The following is a 19,074-nucleotide window of genomic DNA, read 5'->3' as shown; positions in this document are numbered from 1 at the left end:
TAATTAATTCAATTGATAAAATCTATTATTCTCAAATGGGATTAACTGGAACCCACAGGGGCCAAGTAAAAAGGGGCGGGCCCCCATTGACAACTCTTAGACCTAATGATAAAGAGTAATCATATATCATGGAGCGAACATTATAAATTAAAATTTTTATTTATAAGAATTTATTTAAAATTTTTTGTTGCTAGAACAACAATAGCCAAGGTTTTTAAACATGGCCTGCCCTGCCAATTAGATAAGGTGACTAAAGGTGGATGAGCATAGATCGAGTTTCCTCCACCAAAAACCATGTATGTTAGCGTTAATGAAGTCTCTACCTCAATTTTTTTTTTAATTAATGAGCGTCTCTCCCTCAATCAGATGAAAACGAAAGATGATGTTAAATGTTAATGATGAAAAAAAGAATAATAGCACATGAACATATAGTCATATGGATTCACGCATTTGTATGGTAGTTGCCAACTAGCAAAGTTTGGCAGCTGCCTTTTGAGGCTAGCAAGCCCCCTTATATTCACGTGATATGCTTCTAGGGTTCTTGTTTTCTTGCAATCCTCACTATCCCTATATAGCACCCTATTTCCTCTTCAAAAAAAGAAATCACCACTCTATATTTCTCTCTCTTTGTTCCATAGAGAGACTTATAACCCCATGAAAATGGAATCCTCTAAGATCTCTGCTCTCTTGTTCATTTGCATGCTCTTCATCTCCTCAGTCACCCCCATTCTTGGCTGTGGATACTGTGGTGGTGGCAAGCCCCCAAAGCACAACACACCCAAGAATCCAAGGCCACCCAAAATAACAAGGCCACCAAAGGTAAAGAATCCCAAACACCCCATCACTCCACCCACTGTCAAGCCCCCAATCACATTGCCCCCAGTGACAGTCCCTCCCATTAAACCACCAGTGACTCTTCCCCCAATAGTAAAACCACCAGTGACTCTACCCCCAATAGTAAAACCACCAGTGACTCTACCCCCAATAGTAAAACCACCAGTGACTCTGCCCCCAGTAGTACTCCCTCCCATTGTGAAACCACCTGTGACTCTACCTCCAGTTACAGTCCCTCCAATTACAGTTCCTCCAGTGACAGTACCTCCAGTGACCAAGCCACCAAGTGGCACGCCATGCCCACCGCCACCAGGAACGGCCCAAACATGCCCCATTGACACATTGAAACTAGGTGCTTGTGTGGATCTTCTCGGTGGGTTGGTTCACATTGGGCTTGGAGATCCAGTGGTTAATCAGTGTTGTCCAGTGCTGGCAGGACTTGTTGAGCTAGAAGCTGCAGTTTGCTTGTGCACCACTCTCAAGCTCAAGCTTCTCAACCTTAACATCTATGTCCCACTAGCACTTCAGCTTCTTGTAACTTGTGGGAAGACACCTCCTCCTGGTTACACCTGTTCTCTGTAGAAACAAGTTAAGTACTGCACTTTATCTATCTCGAAACCGTAGATAACCCTTGAGCTTTTTCTGCATGTTCATGAGCTTTATCACTATTAGGACTTAGAAGTAAATTCATTGCAAAAACTTTATTTCTGCTTCATATCAAGGAAAATTCTTTTTTTACATTGTGCGGAATAATTTATTCATATTAATATTTGAAGATATAGCATTTGAAATGGATGTTAATTAACTTAATTAATTACTTGTGCTTGTAATCCGAAAAAGGAAGTGTATTAGCTAGCTTGACTAAACATTGGTACGCTTATGATTTTTATAATGTATGAGAGCTAAAAATGCGAGGCAATTTGCGCACTCACTAACTCATAATCTGAACTAGAAAAGAAAAGACAATGTCCCTTTTTTTTTAAGGTTGAATATAGTGCATTTGTAAATAGTGAAGCTATAGTTTAGCCAATCTAGTCATTTTCTTGAAATATCCAACCATTCAGATGTTATTTGCTAATAGCATGCATATGTATTATTTCTTTGGATATGGGATAATTAGGAAAATTTGGCTCATTGGATGTTGTAATTGCATTGCAGGTTGCTTGATGGCTGGACTGACAGGATCGACATGAGAGGATGTCGACCTTCCTTCTCTCTCTCTCTCTCTTCCAAGAATCTTATCCTTTTGTTGATTGGTATTCTAGTTTGGCGAAATTGTACACCATTTGTTTTTAAATTAAGGGATTGTTGCATGTGTGGTTTTGTCTTAATTAAGCAAGGAAGCAATCAAAGATGCTTTTTCGTCTCAAATTTCAATTCTTTATCGGTCTCTCTCCTTGTTGTATATCATCTTGTATTATATCTATTGTATAATAAGAGTAGTGAGCCTAAAAAATAAAAATAAAAAGAAGAGAAAAGTAGTGAGCCTTAGATTAATAATAACTGCGAGATGGAATCCTCGCATAAGAATTATAATTTGGATCTCTATCAAACGATATCTTCCATATGATAATTATTTCTAAATTGAGGTATAAGGCTCTTTATAGTAAAAAAGTGAAGCAAATCTTAAAAGAGTGGCGGTTTTGTACAATTAATAGATTTGTTGAGCTTGAACAAGGGGATCTTCTTGATTTGGTAAGTTCATAGCTAGCTCTAAATCAGCCTAATCTTTCATCTTAGATGTTCTAAGTTCTGACTGCATGTGACTCATACCTATTATAATTAGAGCCTATGTGCACGCAGGACACAATAATTTTTCTCATTTTAAAACACCTTGCATGTAATTGGAGAGGAGGAGATATTTTTGTCCTAAGTGCATATGCCCCATTCTCATATGTGGTTGGTGCCAGCTTAGACTCAGTACACACAAGATAATTTTTCTTATAAGAACACCATATAATTGGGGAGAGAGAGAGAGAAGAGAGATTCTGGTTTTGTGATTTCCAATGGGCGTTGAGAAATTCCACCATTTTTAAAGTGTTACATTTACCCTAAAAGTGAGGGATTGAGTATAAATTAATTTTGTTGGACACATCACCTTTGCCAATAGTGCAACTTTTTCCATCACTTCAAGTGACAGAGAAATTCCATATTCTAAAGCATGCCTGTAACTTTACAAAATATATTTGATCTCCAACTTTTTTTTTCCTTTACCAAGCCTTTAACTTTACTGTGAACGCTGGAGTACTCGACCCCTTTTGAAGCCTAACCCCAAATTTAATGGAAAATCTTGAAGCACCCATTGATGTTTCAATGCTTTAGGAAAGTATACAAATATATAGTTCATAGAGTTTCAATGTACAACCTTTTTTTACAACCTTTTATAACAAATGTAGCAACCATTAAGATATAAACGAAAGGAAGATCGTGTTGCAAAGTCTAGTAAATTGGTGGACCACGCTTGAAGAAGAACATCGAATCTTTAATTTAGTCCATTAGTCAATAGCAAAAGCATATATACTAGGTAGGGTTCACTTGGAAAGCATGAACTAGACCCCACGCCGCACTACACATTTTTCTTTTGCAACATTAATGTCTTATCGTATTCCCCAGGGTTTCACTTTAAGTTACGTACGTTCCTGTCCCAAAAAAAAATCCTAATGACTGATTGGTAGCTTTCACCCACAGAAAGAAGATGAGTTTTTACATTAATAATATCACATACAAAACAATTTTTTATAAACTTTTTTTATAATAATAATTTTAAAAAATTGTTACTGATTTTTACATAAGTTTATGATTAACATCACTTTACCGTCTATTAGTAGTGACCAAAACTTAATTGGGCTGTAAAAAATAAATTATGAAAAAGTTGTGTAGGGAAAATTATTGTTTTTACATTGTGAAGGTAAATGGTGAGAGTATTGAAGATTGAAAACCTTATCTTGTGTGCTGCCTTACTTGAGAAAAAGACGGAGAAGGGATAAGAAAACCAATACATGAGAAATCCCAAGACCTAAAGTTTTGAAAGTAAGGACCTACGGTACATGAAATTTGTTTGTCTCTTCCAATTAAAGCATGTGGTGTCTGTTAATTTGAAGGGTTCCTGTTGCTTGATTGATATCACAAGAGATTCCTTGGTTATTTTATGCATTTTCAAGTTAAATAGCATAATAATGTTAAATTGGATCTTTCTTCAAGATTTGAGACAGTGTATCAACTGAGAAATGTTTACTGGGGTATCTCTGAAAATGAGATGCACCTTTAGTTTTTTTTTTTTTTTTTTTTTTTAATCACTTTTTTTGATAATAAGATAAGCGAGTTTAAATAGTTCACGTCAGCAAGGGCACAATTAATGACGGAGACAGGAATTTGTTCCCCGGCAGCAAAATAAAAATGTAATGAATAAATTATATATATATATATATAGTACTAGTAATGTAAAAGAATACTATAAATCAGTTTTAAATTTTAAAATGGTACTTAAGTACTTTACAACATCATATGTGTGTTTTTCCCAACAACAAAAAAAACATAATATGTGTACTACAAGAGATATATTTATTCAACTTGACAAATTTTTTATATTTCTAATCTGTCTTTAATCAAAAATCAGCCATTAGGCAAATAACAAAATAAACAATAATGTAAAATTAGATACCTTTATTTAAATTATAAGCTATAAATTGTAAAGACCAAAACTTTTTTTTCTCTTTATTATTTAAAATAATTGTTAGGATATGTGTTCATTATAATTTTATAAATGTTCAATTAATTTAAGTAATTAGTATATACAACTTTTCATTAATGAGATTGTGACCTTATTTAAATGAATATAAATAACTTTAAACTTTCTCGTAATAATTACATACTTCAAAAGAAATCATTTTATTTATAGATATATATATTAAAAAAAAAAAAGGAGGTTTGGCTCCTAACATGTTTGGAGCCTTGAGATCCGACCAAAAAGATGACATATGTCTTGTTATATGCAAACAGATGCTCTTTAACTCTTAAAAAATTTGTTAATGAACTATTTTTAAAAAATTTCATACCACTTTCATAGATATATAAAAAACTGTTAAAAAATCTTTTTTTTTTCTAAACCAATGCCCGGCCTTAGGCATTGGTTAACTTTTTCCTAAATTTAATTGGTATATACGTACGATGTCCTAAGCGTTTCATATGTATAACACTTTTATATGTGTGTGTGTTCAAATGTGACTCCGCCGCTACAGATAATCAATTATACTTTTCCTCAATACTCAAATATCAAATATCGCAGGACATCTAAATATACAATAACTTAATTTTTTTTGATAATTCAATGATGACAACAGGGGAGATGGGATCTTTAGCTATAGGGCTCTTCAATAACTTAATCTATACCATTCATTATGGAGGTTCTCTTTGATATTAATTTAATCAATACAATTTATTTTGGAGGTCTTCTTGGATTTACGGAAAATAGTACACAACCCTTTTTTTTAACCCAATAATTATAAATAAATAAAATTGGGTCATTTTTTGTAATGAAAGCCTTTTCTAGACTTGGAGTAGTAGTCTTAGGTTCTAAATGACGCTTTGACATAAAACTATCTAACCAGGTGCATGGGAAACTAAGGTATCAAATTTATACTACTAAAACCATACTAAAGATTTGCAAAACACTCCCTCTGGTAATATTATAAAAAATTTGAGTCCAAATTAAACGATACTGTTAGATTTAGAGTAACTTTCTACTTGAACCTAAACAAAAAATCTTTATTTGTTTATTCAACCTTGAGTTTAAATTTATTTTCATTGAAAACATCAAGCTTGTTTCTTTATAAATTGAACCTATACAAAAAATCCTTATTGTGTTTATTCAACCTTGAGTTTAAATTTGTTTTTATTGAAAACACAGAGCTTGTTACTTGATAATAAGTTCATTGATGTGTTTTTCGAAGAATTCTATAAACCACTGAGTTCCAGATTATCAAGGTAATGAGGCTATTTATGAAAAATTATTAATTTCCTCCAATACCCTAATGGTGGTACTCATTAAACATTTCTTTGTAAAGCTATCAATTAGAAATTTGCTTTTTTTAATAATTTTAGTCTCAATTGATTTAGTTTCTTTGTATTAATACCACTATGATCATGCCAAAATCATGAAATATTAACCATATTATTGGCATGCAAAATATGGCCACATTTCTATGAAGATTCATATGCACAGAGTATTTTAAATATAAAATAAAAAGTTTTTAAAACTTATAAATTCTAAACAGTGTTGTTTTTATTGAATACCTCAATCCAACTTTAAACATATTCTTTTCAAATCTTGCTCGAATTCACCATCTACCAAAATATATATATATATATATATTAGGCCCTACATATGGCTTAATCTAGGGCTGACTCAACACATTTTGGAGTTGTTGATGCTCATTTCGGCAGAAAAGCCCAACAATATGGGCAAAAAAGAGTTAGTAAATTGAGAAAAAAAAAAAAACCATTAAACCTGAATGGCAGGAATAATGGATCATAGGCCTAGAAAATAATAAATGGGCCTCAAAGGAAGCAAGCAGGCCTAAAAGAGCCCAGAGAAAGAAGTATTAAACCCATGAGTAGTATGAAAGCAAGAATGGGTCGAAGTAGGCCCAAAGTGATGAAGTAAGTAAGTAAAGGGTTGATGGAAAACCCATAAACCCCAAAGGTAAAGGATATGGTAATTAGGCCGAAGAAGCCCAAAAGAGTTAGCAAAAACCCATGGGAATGCAAAATTGGAATGGGACAAGGGTGCCCAAGGAAAGAAAATGAGCCGAGGATGCCCAAGGAGAAAGAAATGGGCCAAGGAAGCCTGTAAGTAATGGAATTGGTCAAGAAGGCCCGAAGTAGCATGAATGTAAGCCCAATGACAATACTAGATCACTGTAATTAAGTGAAAGAAAAGCACACAACAAGTCCAAAAGAGACCTAGCGAGCACGAATCAAATAACACCACAGCAGGAATAATAGAGTGGCGTGGCAGGAATGCTAGCAAGTTTACAAAAGGAGCAAAGAGTGGGTTAAGGAGAGAAAAGCCCACAATCAAGTAAGGCCCAACCCTTGAAGGAACCAAGTCATAAAGAATGAAGGATCAAGAAACCAATTCACGCCACAAAAGGTCAAGAATGAGCAGCAAAACACACAGACGAGCCTCCAGGCCATGGCAAACGCATAAGCAACAGACAAGCTTTGGACACACATGGAAGTGGAGCATGCACAAGGCTCAGGCACCACTAACCTGTACCTAGCCAATACAGGAATGGTGGGTCACAAGCCAGAGGTAAGAGAGGGTATGGTCTAGCGGTGGGAGAAGGGGGTGCCTATTTAGGGCTCCCGCTCAAACTTTTTTGGAGGAAATGTCCCGTTGGAATGACATACCATCCAAAAGAAGGAAAAATTAGTTGGAACCACTAGGTGCATGCCATGAGGGATAATGAGAGAGAATGCCCACCTTGTGTCGGATGAGAATGCCACAGTAAACAAGCAAACAAAATAGAATTCTTTGTCTGGTAATGGGATATGGCATGGCCAGCATAGGTAAGTGGTGGTGGTAGCTGACAAACTAGTAAGTGGTCTGGAAGGACACCCACACCCAGAAAAAAGTGGTTAAAGGGTGAAATGCTAAAAAACTAGTCACGACAGGCAGTATATAAGGAGCATCCGCCGTGCGCAGTAGGATCATCATCACAGCAACAATCATAACGAGAGAGTCACAACATTACAACAATCACATCACAGCAACATCAGGAAAAACAACATCACACGAGCGAGAACTAACAAAGAAAAGAGAAGGAAAAAGCAAAGTAACGAAATAGGGAGAAAGAAAAACAAAGAGTAGGCAAGAGTGTGATGACAGGCATGCACCAATAGGCTAATCCCTTCTCTCCCTCTAAAAACCAAAATACCCTCTGCTAAGGATTAAGGATTTTCTAGGTATAAGCCATTTAGGCCCATTCTCTCTAAGTGGGTAATTTCTACAGCAGGATCTTCCTGTGAGGTTATCCACATTGAGGGAGTGGTTCCCTCCTTGGTCTTAGTTCCGTAATGCAATTGAGCACGACAGACTAACCATTCATTCTTTGCTTTTATTGATTAAATACTAGTATTATTTCTCTTTTGCCTTCGCCACTTCATTTATAATGCATTTCTTGTTGTTGTGTTGTTCTCTTCTTTATTTTAATTGAGCATCCTTTACTTATTCTGTTTAACAGCAAACATATTTTCTCTATTGTTGTTATATTGTATTTGTCTGTCATAACTCTTTTGTAACAGTCTCATCTACTATAGGCATGCGACCAAAGTTTCAACAAATGGGCTTTAGTTTACGCACAAGCCGATCTAAGGTGAGTTAAAATTTGACTGATCTTGACTCTCTTACCCAAAACCTTTAGGCCATAGTGTGGCAGGAGGCAAGCCAGCCCACAATCTCAAAAGAGGCCCACCACAGGAGTCAAACGCAAATGTAAAGTGTATTATTACTTAATATTTTATATATGATATATGAATTATACAAAAGGATTCAACATTTTTATATAATTTAATAAATTTATTTTAGTAAAAAAAATTATTACATTAATTGGACTAATTTCATATATTTATAAAACGTATTTTAAACTTTTAATTCTGAAAATTATTGAAATATCATGAGAAATAATATATTTTATATGGTCACTAACTCTCTTGGTAATATTGAACAATAGATTTCAGTAATGAATTTTTCTCGAAAACTATTAATTTTTATTTTTAATTTTGATATAAAGGAAAAGGAAGAGTAAAATTTTTGAAAGGTTGAAAATTTTTATATTTTTAAACTACTGCAAACATAATAAAATATGTTTATAAAATATTGAACATTTGAAAAGAGTATAATATAGATATAATATATTCTATTCTAGGGGTTTCTTCCATTTGGGGGCTTAGGGCCTTCTTCCAGAAGTTTTAAGTGCGAACTTTTGGTACAGTAACTAACCGCCTACATGTTGGATGTACAATATAATTGCAAGAAAAGAAACCATAGCTTGTTTTACTTTACATTCATGCGTTTCTTTGTTTCCTATACAGTTTCTTGATATGATCCAGTTGAAAATTTTGAAATTCATGCATTATAAATTTATAATGCTTTAGTCTTTACCCATTTGCAGTGTAGCACCAGGATTATGTAGTTATGTAACCAAATCCATTAGGAAAATGGTTGATTATTCACGGGTTTGTCAAAAGAATATTGATTATCTCACCCTGATTAATGTACTTTATAAATTTTTTGAAAATTATGTACTTTATACATTATTAGTTCCATGTGTTAAATATGTATATTCTTAGAAAATGTGGACAGTTAATGTGAAAATATGGACATTATGTGTATAAAGTGTATATCAACAAATGTGAATCAATATTTTCCCTTGTCAAAATATACATTTTCTATTATATCTCCACATTTAACAGCATCTCAGTTTTTTATTTCACTTGGTATTATTAAACTTTTACATATTTTCCACCTATTGGGCATATTACAAAGAACTGAACCTATTGGTCACTTCTTTTTTTTCTTTTTTCTTTTTTTTTTCTGTTTTTCTTATAGGAGTCACCTTATATTATTATGACAAGTGGTACGCGGACGCCAACTCAAGTACGCTACTTCACGTGCAACATGAAATGTGATTCATGCCAACGGAGGCTTAGCTCAGTTGGTAAGGCTCGGACACTTCGTCTAACCCACTTAGGTTCAAGTCTCACTGCCTGCAGGAATTTGTTGGTAGACATCTACACAAGTTGGCCCAAGGACTTTAATTCTAACGCCCTGCCTGGGGACTAGCGTAACCTAGCAAACCCCTATTTTAATTCACCAAAAAAAAAAAAAAAAAGTGATTCATGATTCAAATGAAATTTTGAGGTATCAAAAAAAGTACTACAATTTGCATGTTTTTATGACCTATCAACGATTCGAAGGAAACACGAATACGCAGGCAAACTTGCCACTAGCTTCCAAAACTGATCGTTGAGACCTGAGACTCAAATAAGCCAAATCACCAAGTCGTTTGACCAGTTTCCTCGATCAAAAGATTCACTCCGATAGTTCTGTTTTATCTATTTATTTTTCAGAATGTATCGATGTTGGGTGAAACAGTAAAAAGAAGTCATGTTTAAATGGCATGTAATGTATGCATTCGCAGAACTCTTTTAATTTTTGTGTGACAGCAAGTTGTTGCTTAGAAGAAAGCTTGACTTTAAATTCAGTGTTAAGCATGTAAATCCATTTTCAGTGTTAAGCATGCTTGCCAGGAAAGCCTACCCCTGTGCCAAATTGCCAATGCTTTAACCCAAAAAAATGGTTGCAAGTTATAACAATTATGTAGACTACTTTGTTTATTCTGCCCTCCGAGTGAAGTTGTTTGTTCTTCCCGTTCAAATTTGGGACACAGTTTTCTCTGCTATTTGTTTAATATATATCTATCTCCTTTCAACCAAATATATATATATAATCTGGATATCAACACTTCAAAATGTAGAGAACAAAAAGGTAAAAGAAACGGTAAGAGCCTTGATATGAAAATATGACTTCGAATTCAAATCCAAAATGAATCATTTGAGTCCTTTCGTGAGAAGCACAGCTCTATATTCTTTAATACCAACAGGATTAGCCACTGAAACACAATAATCTGAATCGAACTAAATCTCAAATCTGAAAGGTGGGCATCCGCACTAACCAAAACACAGCCACCACCGAGTAATGAACCCTAGATGTGAAAAATTATAAGGAAAAAAGAACAGAAAAATTTATTCCCTGAATTGAACTATATATATGTTACAAATCCTCTTGAAGGATTGCTGATCTACCCACTAACTAATGCTGAGAGAGGGCTGGACATAACGAATTAAGAACCGCCAGTACAATCATCAAGAAGATTTATTGACTGTTATGCCACTGGGAGAAACCTAACACGACTACACTGCTTTAACTTGGCAAGAGCTTCTCTTGACTTACCAAGCATTAGATCCACATAAATTGAAGTCAAAGTGGCTTCTGGACTGTTGGGTAATATGGATAGTGCCAGAGTCGCAAAATTGTAGGCCTGCTCAAGCTCGCCTTGCATTGCAGACGCCGCAGCAAAGTTTGCATAAAGTGCTGCACGTGCCTCTTCGGGACTGAGGAACACAATACCTTGTGAGTCATCAGGGGAAGAATTCTTGGCAGTCGCCAATCCTCCGTTTAACTCTTCACTGTCAATGGTCCTCTCCACTCGCAATTGCTCACAGTCCTCTTGGCTGAATGGCAATTCAAAGTTATTTCCCCAGAAAAATAAATTGACAAATGCTCAGCAGCCTCCTTTGGCTTATTTAACAGGCAGAGTGCCTCTGCCGCATACACATGACCTAGAAAGACATAAATTCTGGAACATTCTGGAAGTTCCAAGAGAGACCTTGCGGTTGACAGGGCCTTCATGGGATTTTCCAGCTCCAACTCTACATAAGCCAGGTTAGCAAGAACAGCTTGCTTGATCAGCTGATTTTCTTTTCTACAAATACCTTCATAATGGGAAAGAGAGTTCTGAATGAGCTCCTGACTTGTTCCTCCTTTGGTTCTCTTGCATCCCCATTTGCATTAACCTGACCCATGCCAACTGTTACAGAAAACGCTTTGGATTCAATGCTGTTTAAGTTCTTGTGGTTTGAGTTCTTGGAAGAAGCCACTTCACTTGATTCATTTTCCTCCGAGAAATTAGAGGGCAAATCAGGCTTTGAATGGGTTGATTCAGAGCAGTTCAGTAAGTGCAGAGCATTATAGAGACACTGCCGAGCAAGGGACATTGAGAGCTTTGGTTGCCCATCGTTGCTTTGCATAAGATCATCCATTTCAACAGAATCCACAAGTCCATTTCTTGATATCCCATCTTCCGTAACAAGCTGCCTCCATTTACCCTCACCAACAACGTGGACTCTGACTTCTGATCTTTCTGATGGAGGCCGACTTGTTTTCACTAGACCCTTCTCTAAAGCCATCAGACAGCATTCAGCTAGTCGGAGCCATAAAAGAGGCCAGTTTANCACTTCACTTCACCACCGTCTATTCTTTTTTTAAATAATTACAAAATATATTATTATAATACAAGTTGTTTATTTATACATTATTAAAATAGGAATATCTGTTAAAGAGACGAGTGAGTATGCATGAATGACCATATCATTGAAAGGGATCGAAATTGAACATGTGACTCCAGTAATGATGATTCTCAACTAAAAAAAAAAAAAAAAGACTCCAGTAATGAAAGATGAACATGGGAGCAACTCAAGCCGATAATTTCCTTTTGTTGTATGAATAACGGCTTATGGTGATTGATTTGCTAGCTTTTGACAAAGCTGAGCTCTTTTATAACAGTGCTTAGTTTTATGTTATTATCTTAATTAATCAAAAAAAAAAAAAAAAACTGAACCTTAGAAACTCAGGCTAGCGTATAGTATTTCTAACTTTTTATCAAAAAAAACAAAAAAGACTAGCTTATAATAGTATACATGACTTCAATTTTCTTTCTTTTATTTTTTGTTAGCAAAAAGAAGTTCAAAAATATTGTAGTTTGAATTGTCTTTTCTAACCTAGGATCCAATCTTCCCTTTCCTATTGATAGAGCTATTGTTGATGCCCAAATTTTCACAATTCGGATCAATAAATAAGGCCCAAAACCCAGCAGGCCAAATCTTGGAGAATTGAAAGACACAAAAATTATAACTCAAATCCATGTACAAATTACTAAATAGGCTAAGAGTAACCATAGAAAATGTACTGTTGTAGAATACCTGAATATGAGAATAAGCGGGCCCATAAGTAACCCAAAACCCTTACATCACGGGAATGTTGTAAAGTAAGCCCAAAATGGCTTAACCCATTTGTATAAAGAAGTTAGAAGAAGCTAGAGAAACTTGGAACCCTTGTTGGGCATTTCAATAAGAAGAGGGAGCACAGTAAAACAAAGAGAAGGAGAAAAACTACATGGTAAAGTAGAGAAAAGCAAAGCCAATTGGAAAAGTGAGAGACCTAATAAAGGAGACTTCCCAAGTCCTAATTACATAAGATAAACCAACATATAAAGTAAGGGAAGCTAGGTATTTCAAAGAGAAAACATAAAGGAGGAAAAAGATGATGTGAAATGAGAAAATTTTCAAATATTAAATGCTACAAAATATCCAACAGGTAAAACAATACAAAATAGGGAAATTCCCAAGTTTCAAGTTGCAGAATAAGATCTAATAGGTAGAGCAAGGTAGGCGAATGCGTTCACCCAATCTGTATCTTAGACATACAAAGGAGGTTTAACCTGTTGTTATCGAAATTTAGGGAGGTGTGGTTTGGTGGCGCCCGCCGGGGCGGGGGGAGGGGGGGGGGGGATGAAGATTCTAGTTATGGTAATCTGCTGCAACTCTTTAGAGATTGCTTTTGCTGGGAAAAGCACTCATACCAAAAGAGAAAAAAGTTGTGGATTATCACTAGGTGCATGTTTTAGGTTCAATTCACACCAAGCCAAATAACATTAATGGTCTTCCACCATTTATGATAAATAAAAACCAAATTGTAACCATAAATCCACAAAGAAACCAAAGAACTCTTTTGTGATTGTAACCTAAAAAAGAGAGTAAAAATAGTTAGACAAACATGGGCTTGAGAAATCAAAGGAAAAGAAAAAGGGGGGTAAAAGACCCGCTCAATTTCAATTATAAAAGGAGTACATATCACTTGCCCAAAGGGAGAGGTAACACAAAGGGAAGAGGGAAAAAGAGAAACAAAAAAGAGAGGAAAAGAATGAGAAAAATGTAAGGAGAGAATATAATAAATAAGAGAAAATTAGTAGAAAAAAAGGTTGAGAATTTGTACACATTAGTGTACTTGCTCCCTTTCGCAAAATACACCTAGATTGAGAAATTACAGTAGAATAGTAGTATTGACATACATCACTAGGAAAACTTTCTCTCTCCCATGAGACGCATCTCTCTTGAGTTGTTCAATATTCATCTTAATATGGCCAATCTAACTCACATTCCAAATGTCACAGTTTTGTGCCAACTCTAGGCAATAAGACTATGTTAGTTGGAGTTGAAATCTTTTTAGCCCGATTCTTTCTGCATAATGTATTTTTATATCTGTATGTGTGTGTGCAAATATATTATATTTGAGAATATGCATGTATGCTAACATGTTGTAAACTAATATTTGCTTAGTGAATACTTTCTTTGGGTTTTAATTTTTTTTTTTTTTTTTTTTGTGTGTGCAGAATTATAATAGTAGAGGAAGAAGAGTAATGATTGTTAGGGTACATTCTTTTACACCTAATTTTATTCAAGTATCACCTATTTATTTTCAAACACCACTAAGAAGTTATTGGGCTTTCACAAAATATTTTTTGCCCTATTATTATGTTAACCACAAATATTTCATATCTTATTATCTAAATTGGGTCATGATATAAACTATCACAAAAAGTTAAAAAAACTCATATCTTATCAAATTTTACTATTATTATTTAGTTAAGCACAAAACTGGCCCTATGAGCCCAACGCACACATCCCATCCTTTTTTTAAAAAACCCAAGGCCACTAATGCTTGCCAATATTTCAAAAGCTCAATCCTCATTGGCAATATATCAAAAGCCCAAATTTTATTGGCAATATTAAAAGTTTAAGCTAGCTACTTGGCACTATTTTGTACAAAAGCCCAAAGTTATCAATATTTGGCAAAATACTATATCATAAATATTTCACTTAAAGTCCAATGATTAACAACGTTTTAAGTTATTAAACCTATTACTACAATATTACAAACCTATGAAATCTATCTTATAAAACCCATGGTAACCATTTATGTAACGTTACACTATTCATTTTTCTAAAACTCATGGCAAACATATATCAAACCCATGGAGAATTATGAATTTGTGTTACTAATATAAAAGTCCATGGAAAGTTATGATTATTTATTTTTGACCTATGACATTTATTTATTTCAACCATATTATAAACCCATAGAATTTATATAAGAACCCATGGTCACTGTTTATCTTATATATTCTTAGTATTTATTTCCAAAACTCATGATAATTATTCACCTTATTATGATTATCTATAGAAAAACCCATGAGTATATCACATTATTCTACTATAGTGGTTGTTATCATATTTTATTTGAAACCCATGGATATTGCCTCTATTTAAAACCCATGGTAAATATTATTCTCAAGAAATATTGGAGGTCATTATTTAAAAGCCCCAAAGAAAATATTATTTACAAAAATAATTCATAGCAAAAATTATGAGAAACTATACAAGTTGTTATTTAAAGCCCATGTAAATTAATACCCAAAACCTATCATAAATATTTATTAAAGCTCATGCATTCATTTTATTTCTACTAACAACTAAAGCCCATGTGGAATAAAAATTTATGGCAATATATAGTAGCTTTGTCCATTTTGTAGGGCTCATAATGAGAAAGTAAAAGGATAGACCCAAGTGGAGAGAACCACCAAGTTAGAGGCCCACTAAAATACTCAGCCTTCATGGCCAAGCCCAACATGAAATCTCAGCCAAAACAACCCTTGTGTGCAAACTGACCCCGCTAAAGAACTCTATTCAATTTTGCATACCGCTGGAGGTTACCTCAAGAAGCAACCAAGCTCTTAAACCAAATTAGAAGCTGGCCACCTATCCCACTACCAACTCTGTCGTGAATAGTACTAGAGGCTGACACCTAAAGGCTAATGGGCAATAAATACCCTTCTTTCCCAAGTTTTGGTCACAACTCAAGGAAGCCATAACCAAGACCTCCAAGCTCATGAAATCCTCAACCAACTAGTTTATTTTATTACTAAAAATGTATGTAATTGGTTCATGAACCAAGCCCCTAAATCCTATAAGGGAAAATTAGGGAAAAATGGTTTGGAGGGCATAATGGGGTGTTCAACAGAAGCTTCCAACAGAGGCATCAATGGTTGACACTTGGCTTGGAGTGTCAACCAACCCTTTTGAGCTTTGATCCTAGTAACAGCAAGCAAAATCTCTAGTGCTCATACTTGCTCTAATCCTATTAGATGAAATTAACTTCCAAATCCCAACATTTAATGCCTAGATTAGGAGCATCTTAGCCTCCAGCTCCATTACCCAAATAAGCAAAACACCCAAAAAGCAAGTCTCACCATTTTGGGCCAAATCTCAGAAAAGATATTCTAAGATTTTGCTACTGTCAGACTTGGTCCTTTCTATATTTTGCTAATCAATCTCTTAAGCTTCACTATAAAAGGGAGCTACCATCAACTCATGGAGGACAAAAATCTTATCATAAAATTCCTCACCCATCATACTATTTTCAGCTCATAAATCAGTCCCTTAGTTCAGAAACTAGCCTTTAGTCCATAAATGCTCATATACACTTACCCATAAACATCACATTCCATCTTCTCAGAAAATCCCAGCACCTTAAAATAGTCATAAACAACCCCTCTTTACACCATACCCCATTGGATTCTAAGTTCTTGTTCTTCTTAACTTACACAATAAATTTCATGATCAAGTGTTATTTACTAGTTAATTTATAAACTCATGTTTTATGTATGATTTTAAAATATAAAAGAAAAGTCAATTTAACAATTTTTATAAATGAGAGAGCTATTGTTCTTTATTTATATTCAAATTTTGTAAAATAAAAGTATAGAAAAGAAAATATAATTTAATAGTGAACTTTTCAAATAAATAAATAAATAAATATATATATATATATATATATATCTCAAGTGGCATTTAGTATTGCCAAAAGTTACCTTAAGAGTGAGTGTTGCATCGTTAATTTTTGGTAGCTTATTGGTGTGACAAAAAGATAAAAATTGGTTTATTTTAATTAAACTAATTTTATTATGGATAAGACTTAGATAAAGTACTTAGGTGCTATTACTTAGATTTCTCTGTTAAGACTTAGCCATGTGGATTTTTTCTCATAGGATGAAAGTGTATTTTTTAGTAAAGTAACTACATGGCTGAATTTTAAGAATGAAATCTAAAAAACAACACTTAAGGTGGTGTACCTAAGTTTTGTCAATTTATTATATATTTGGTAAATGGTGAGACAAAAAGCAAAAAATTAAAAGCTTTTATAATTCGACCAAACGGAAGTATATTAATTTGGACTGTTATAGATAATATAGTAATTGTGTGTTTGATTCTTCTTCAAGATCCCAGGATTAAGGACCATTTATAATGAAATGCATTCACCAAGCCAGGCCAATACAAAGGGAAAATTTGTCCGATGTAGGAGGGACAAATTGATACGTACAAAAGCTATCATATTCAGGAAAATTAAAACAAGTTCATTTAATTATTTTCAAAATTTCTCTTCCAACTAGAAAGATTTCTACGAAGTTTTGGGCTAGTAAATGGTTGGTTGATTAATCAAACTGACATAAATTTGTCTTTATTTCTTGATAAAGAATATCTTTTGTTGTATCGATGTGAATAGAATATCCCTCAGATGCTGTTACTTTCTTGTTCATTCCTCGAAAATTAGCCAAGACTCATACGTTGGTCTACTCATTATCATTTTCCTTCATAGATCAGCTACAAAAGGAGCAAAGGTACACGCAAACTTCATAACCAGCCACCAAGAAAATAAAACAGACTACAAAATGGGTTTAAAATTAAAAGTGCTTGAAGCCCGCGACTCTGCCCCGCATGCAGTGGAACTACATCACAACCATTATCAGAATGGGGTTTTTCACTGATGCATTCAACCTTTTCTGCATCTCAACAGTCTCAAAACTCTTGGGCCGCCTTTACTACTATGACACTAGCACAGGAAAGTCTGGAAAGCTCCCCCAAAACTTTAACAACGCTGTAATTGGTGTTGCCCTAATTGGTACTCTCACAGGCCACCTTGGATTGCTGACAAACTTGGCCTTAAAAGAGCTTACAGCGTCACTCCAATTGTCACGGTCATTTGTGCCATATGCTCCGGCTTGTCCTTTGGTGCAAGCAAAGAAACTGTCATTGGAACACTTTGTTTCTTTAGGTTCTGGCTAGGGCTTGGTATTGGCGGAGACTATCCCGTCTCCGCCACAATCATGTCTGACTACTCCAACAAAAGAACTCACGGAGCATTCATGGTGTATGCAATGCAAGGTGTAGGAATTGTATTCACAGGGCTAGTTCCTATGATACTTTCAGGAATCTTTCTTCACTTCTTCCCCACTGCTTCATTCAAAGATGATCCTGTTTTCCACACAACTAGAGGCAGATTATCTTTGGAGGATTGTGTAGGGAATTCAACCCGAAATTCTCAAAACATGAGAAACAAAAAAATAGAGAAAAACACACGCCAAAAGAAAACAATCACACGTATAAGACAGTATTTACGTGGTTCAGCAATTTGCTTACGTCCACGAAGTTGCAGGGATTTCATTATTATCAGAAAAAAGTACAAAGTGCGGCTACATTGTTTCTCTCTTTCAAAAATAACAACAAGAACGAAATCCTAATCACAAAAAATGGTTTCTATATCCTGCGCACAGGATTATTTCGAGTCGGGTCAAGTCATCAACCGAATCAAACACAATTAAACTCCACAAAGCCCAACAGATTGTGCTTATGCTTGGAGCTCTTCTAGCACTCTTAACATACTATTTTAGAATGAAAATGCTTGAAAAAAAATATGTACACAGCCATAATCGAAGGGAATGCCAAACAAGCAGCTGAGGACATGAGTTGGCTCTTGACCTTGAACTCCAAGTTGAATTACATGAAAAATTATCAACACTCAAAGCCAATGGCGGCTCTAGGAATTTTATTTAGGGGGGTCATTAAAAAATTTTAATAAAAAAAGAACTTGAATATATCGAGTTATCGACAAAAAAATATTAATACATGAAGTTTTACAATTTTCTTCTACAAACTCCCAAATTTTTAATTATTATATGATAGTTCATTATGACTATTTTATTTTGTTAAGTTTATCTAACATTTTTATTTTTATGCAATTGTTATTATCTATTTGTTATTTTTTTAAACTAAATGAAAAAACTAAACTCATTAGTTTTGTATTAATTATTGACGCACATAACCACACTCATTCATACATAAAATTATACACTATGTGTTTACTTAACCAATTAAATGCTTGGACAAACACTAACTTTACAATTTTTTTCTTAAATTTTACTAACTTTATAACAAAAAGTTATT

General features: G+C 34.4%; 2 protein-coding genes and 1 pseudogene across 2 annotated transcripts; 2 read left to right on the top strand and 1 right to left on the bottom strand.

Moving 5' to 3' along the window:
* Positions 1-482: 482 nt before the first annotated feature.
* LOC112039050 (36.4 kDa proline-rich protein) lies at positions 483-2,205 on the top strand. The gene is made up of 2 exons (XM_024071886.2): positions 483-1,422; positions 1,993-2,205. Exon 1 carries the CDS (start codon positions 655-657, stop codon positions 1,414-1,416), a length of 762 nt encoding a protein of 253 aa, XP_023927654.1. The 5' UTR covers positions 483-654; the 3' UTR covers positions 1,417-1,422; positions 1,993-2,205.
* Positions 2,206-10,385: 8,180 nt separating this feature from the next.
* On the bottom strand, positions 10,386-16,301 carry LOC136062647 (uncharacterized). Its single transcript, XM_065761969.1, is given in 5 exon segments — positions 10,386-10,796; positions 10,799-11,164; positions 11,167-11,445; positions 11,448-11,917; positions 16,282-16,301. Coding segments are annotated over 5 exon segments (1,170 nt in total). The 3' UTR covers positions 10,386-10,761.
* A 1,221-nt stretch (positions 16,302-17,522) lies between these two features.
* Positions 17,523-18,684, top strand: LOC112010044 (low affinity inorganic phosphate transporter 4-like; annotated as a pseudogene).
* Positions 18,685-19,074: the final 390 nt, after the last annotated feature.

The sequence above is a fragment of the Quercus suber genome, unplaced genomic scaffold, assembly GCF_002906115.3.
Source record: "Quercus suber isolate HL8 unplaced genomic scaffold, Cork oak 2.0 scaffold_436, whole genome shotgun sequence".
NCBI classification, from domain to species: Eukaryota; Viridiplantae; Streptophyta; class Magnoliopsida; order Fagales; family Fagaceae; genus Quercus; species Quercus suber.
Note: the sequence above shows the minus strand (reverse complement) of the source record. Positions and strands in the feature narration are given on the sequence as shown.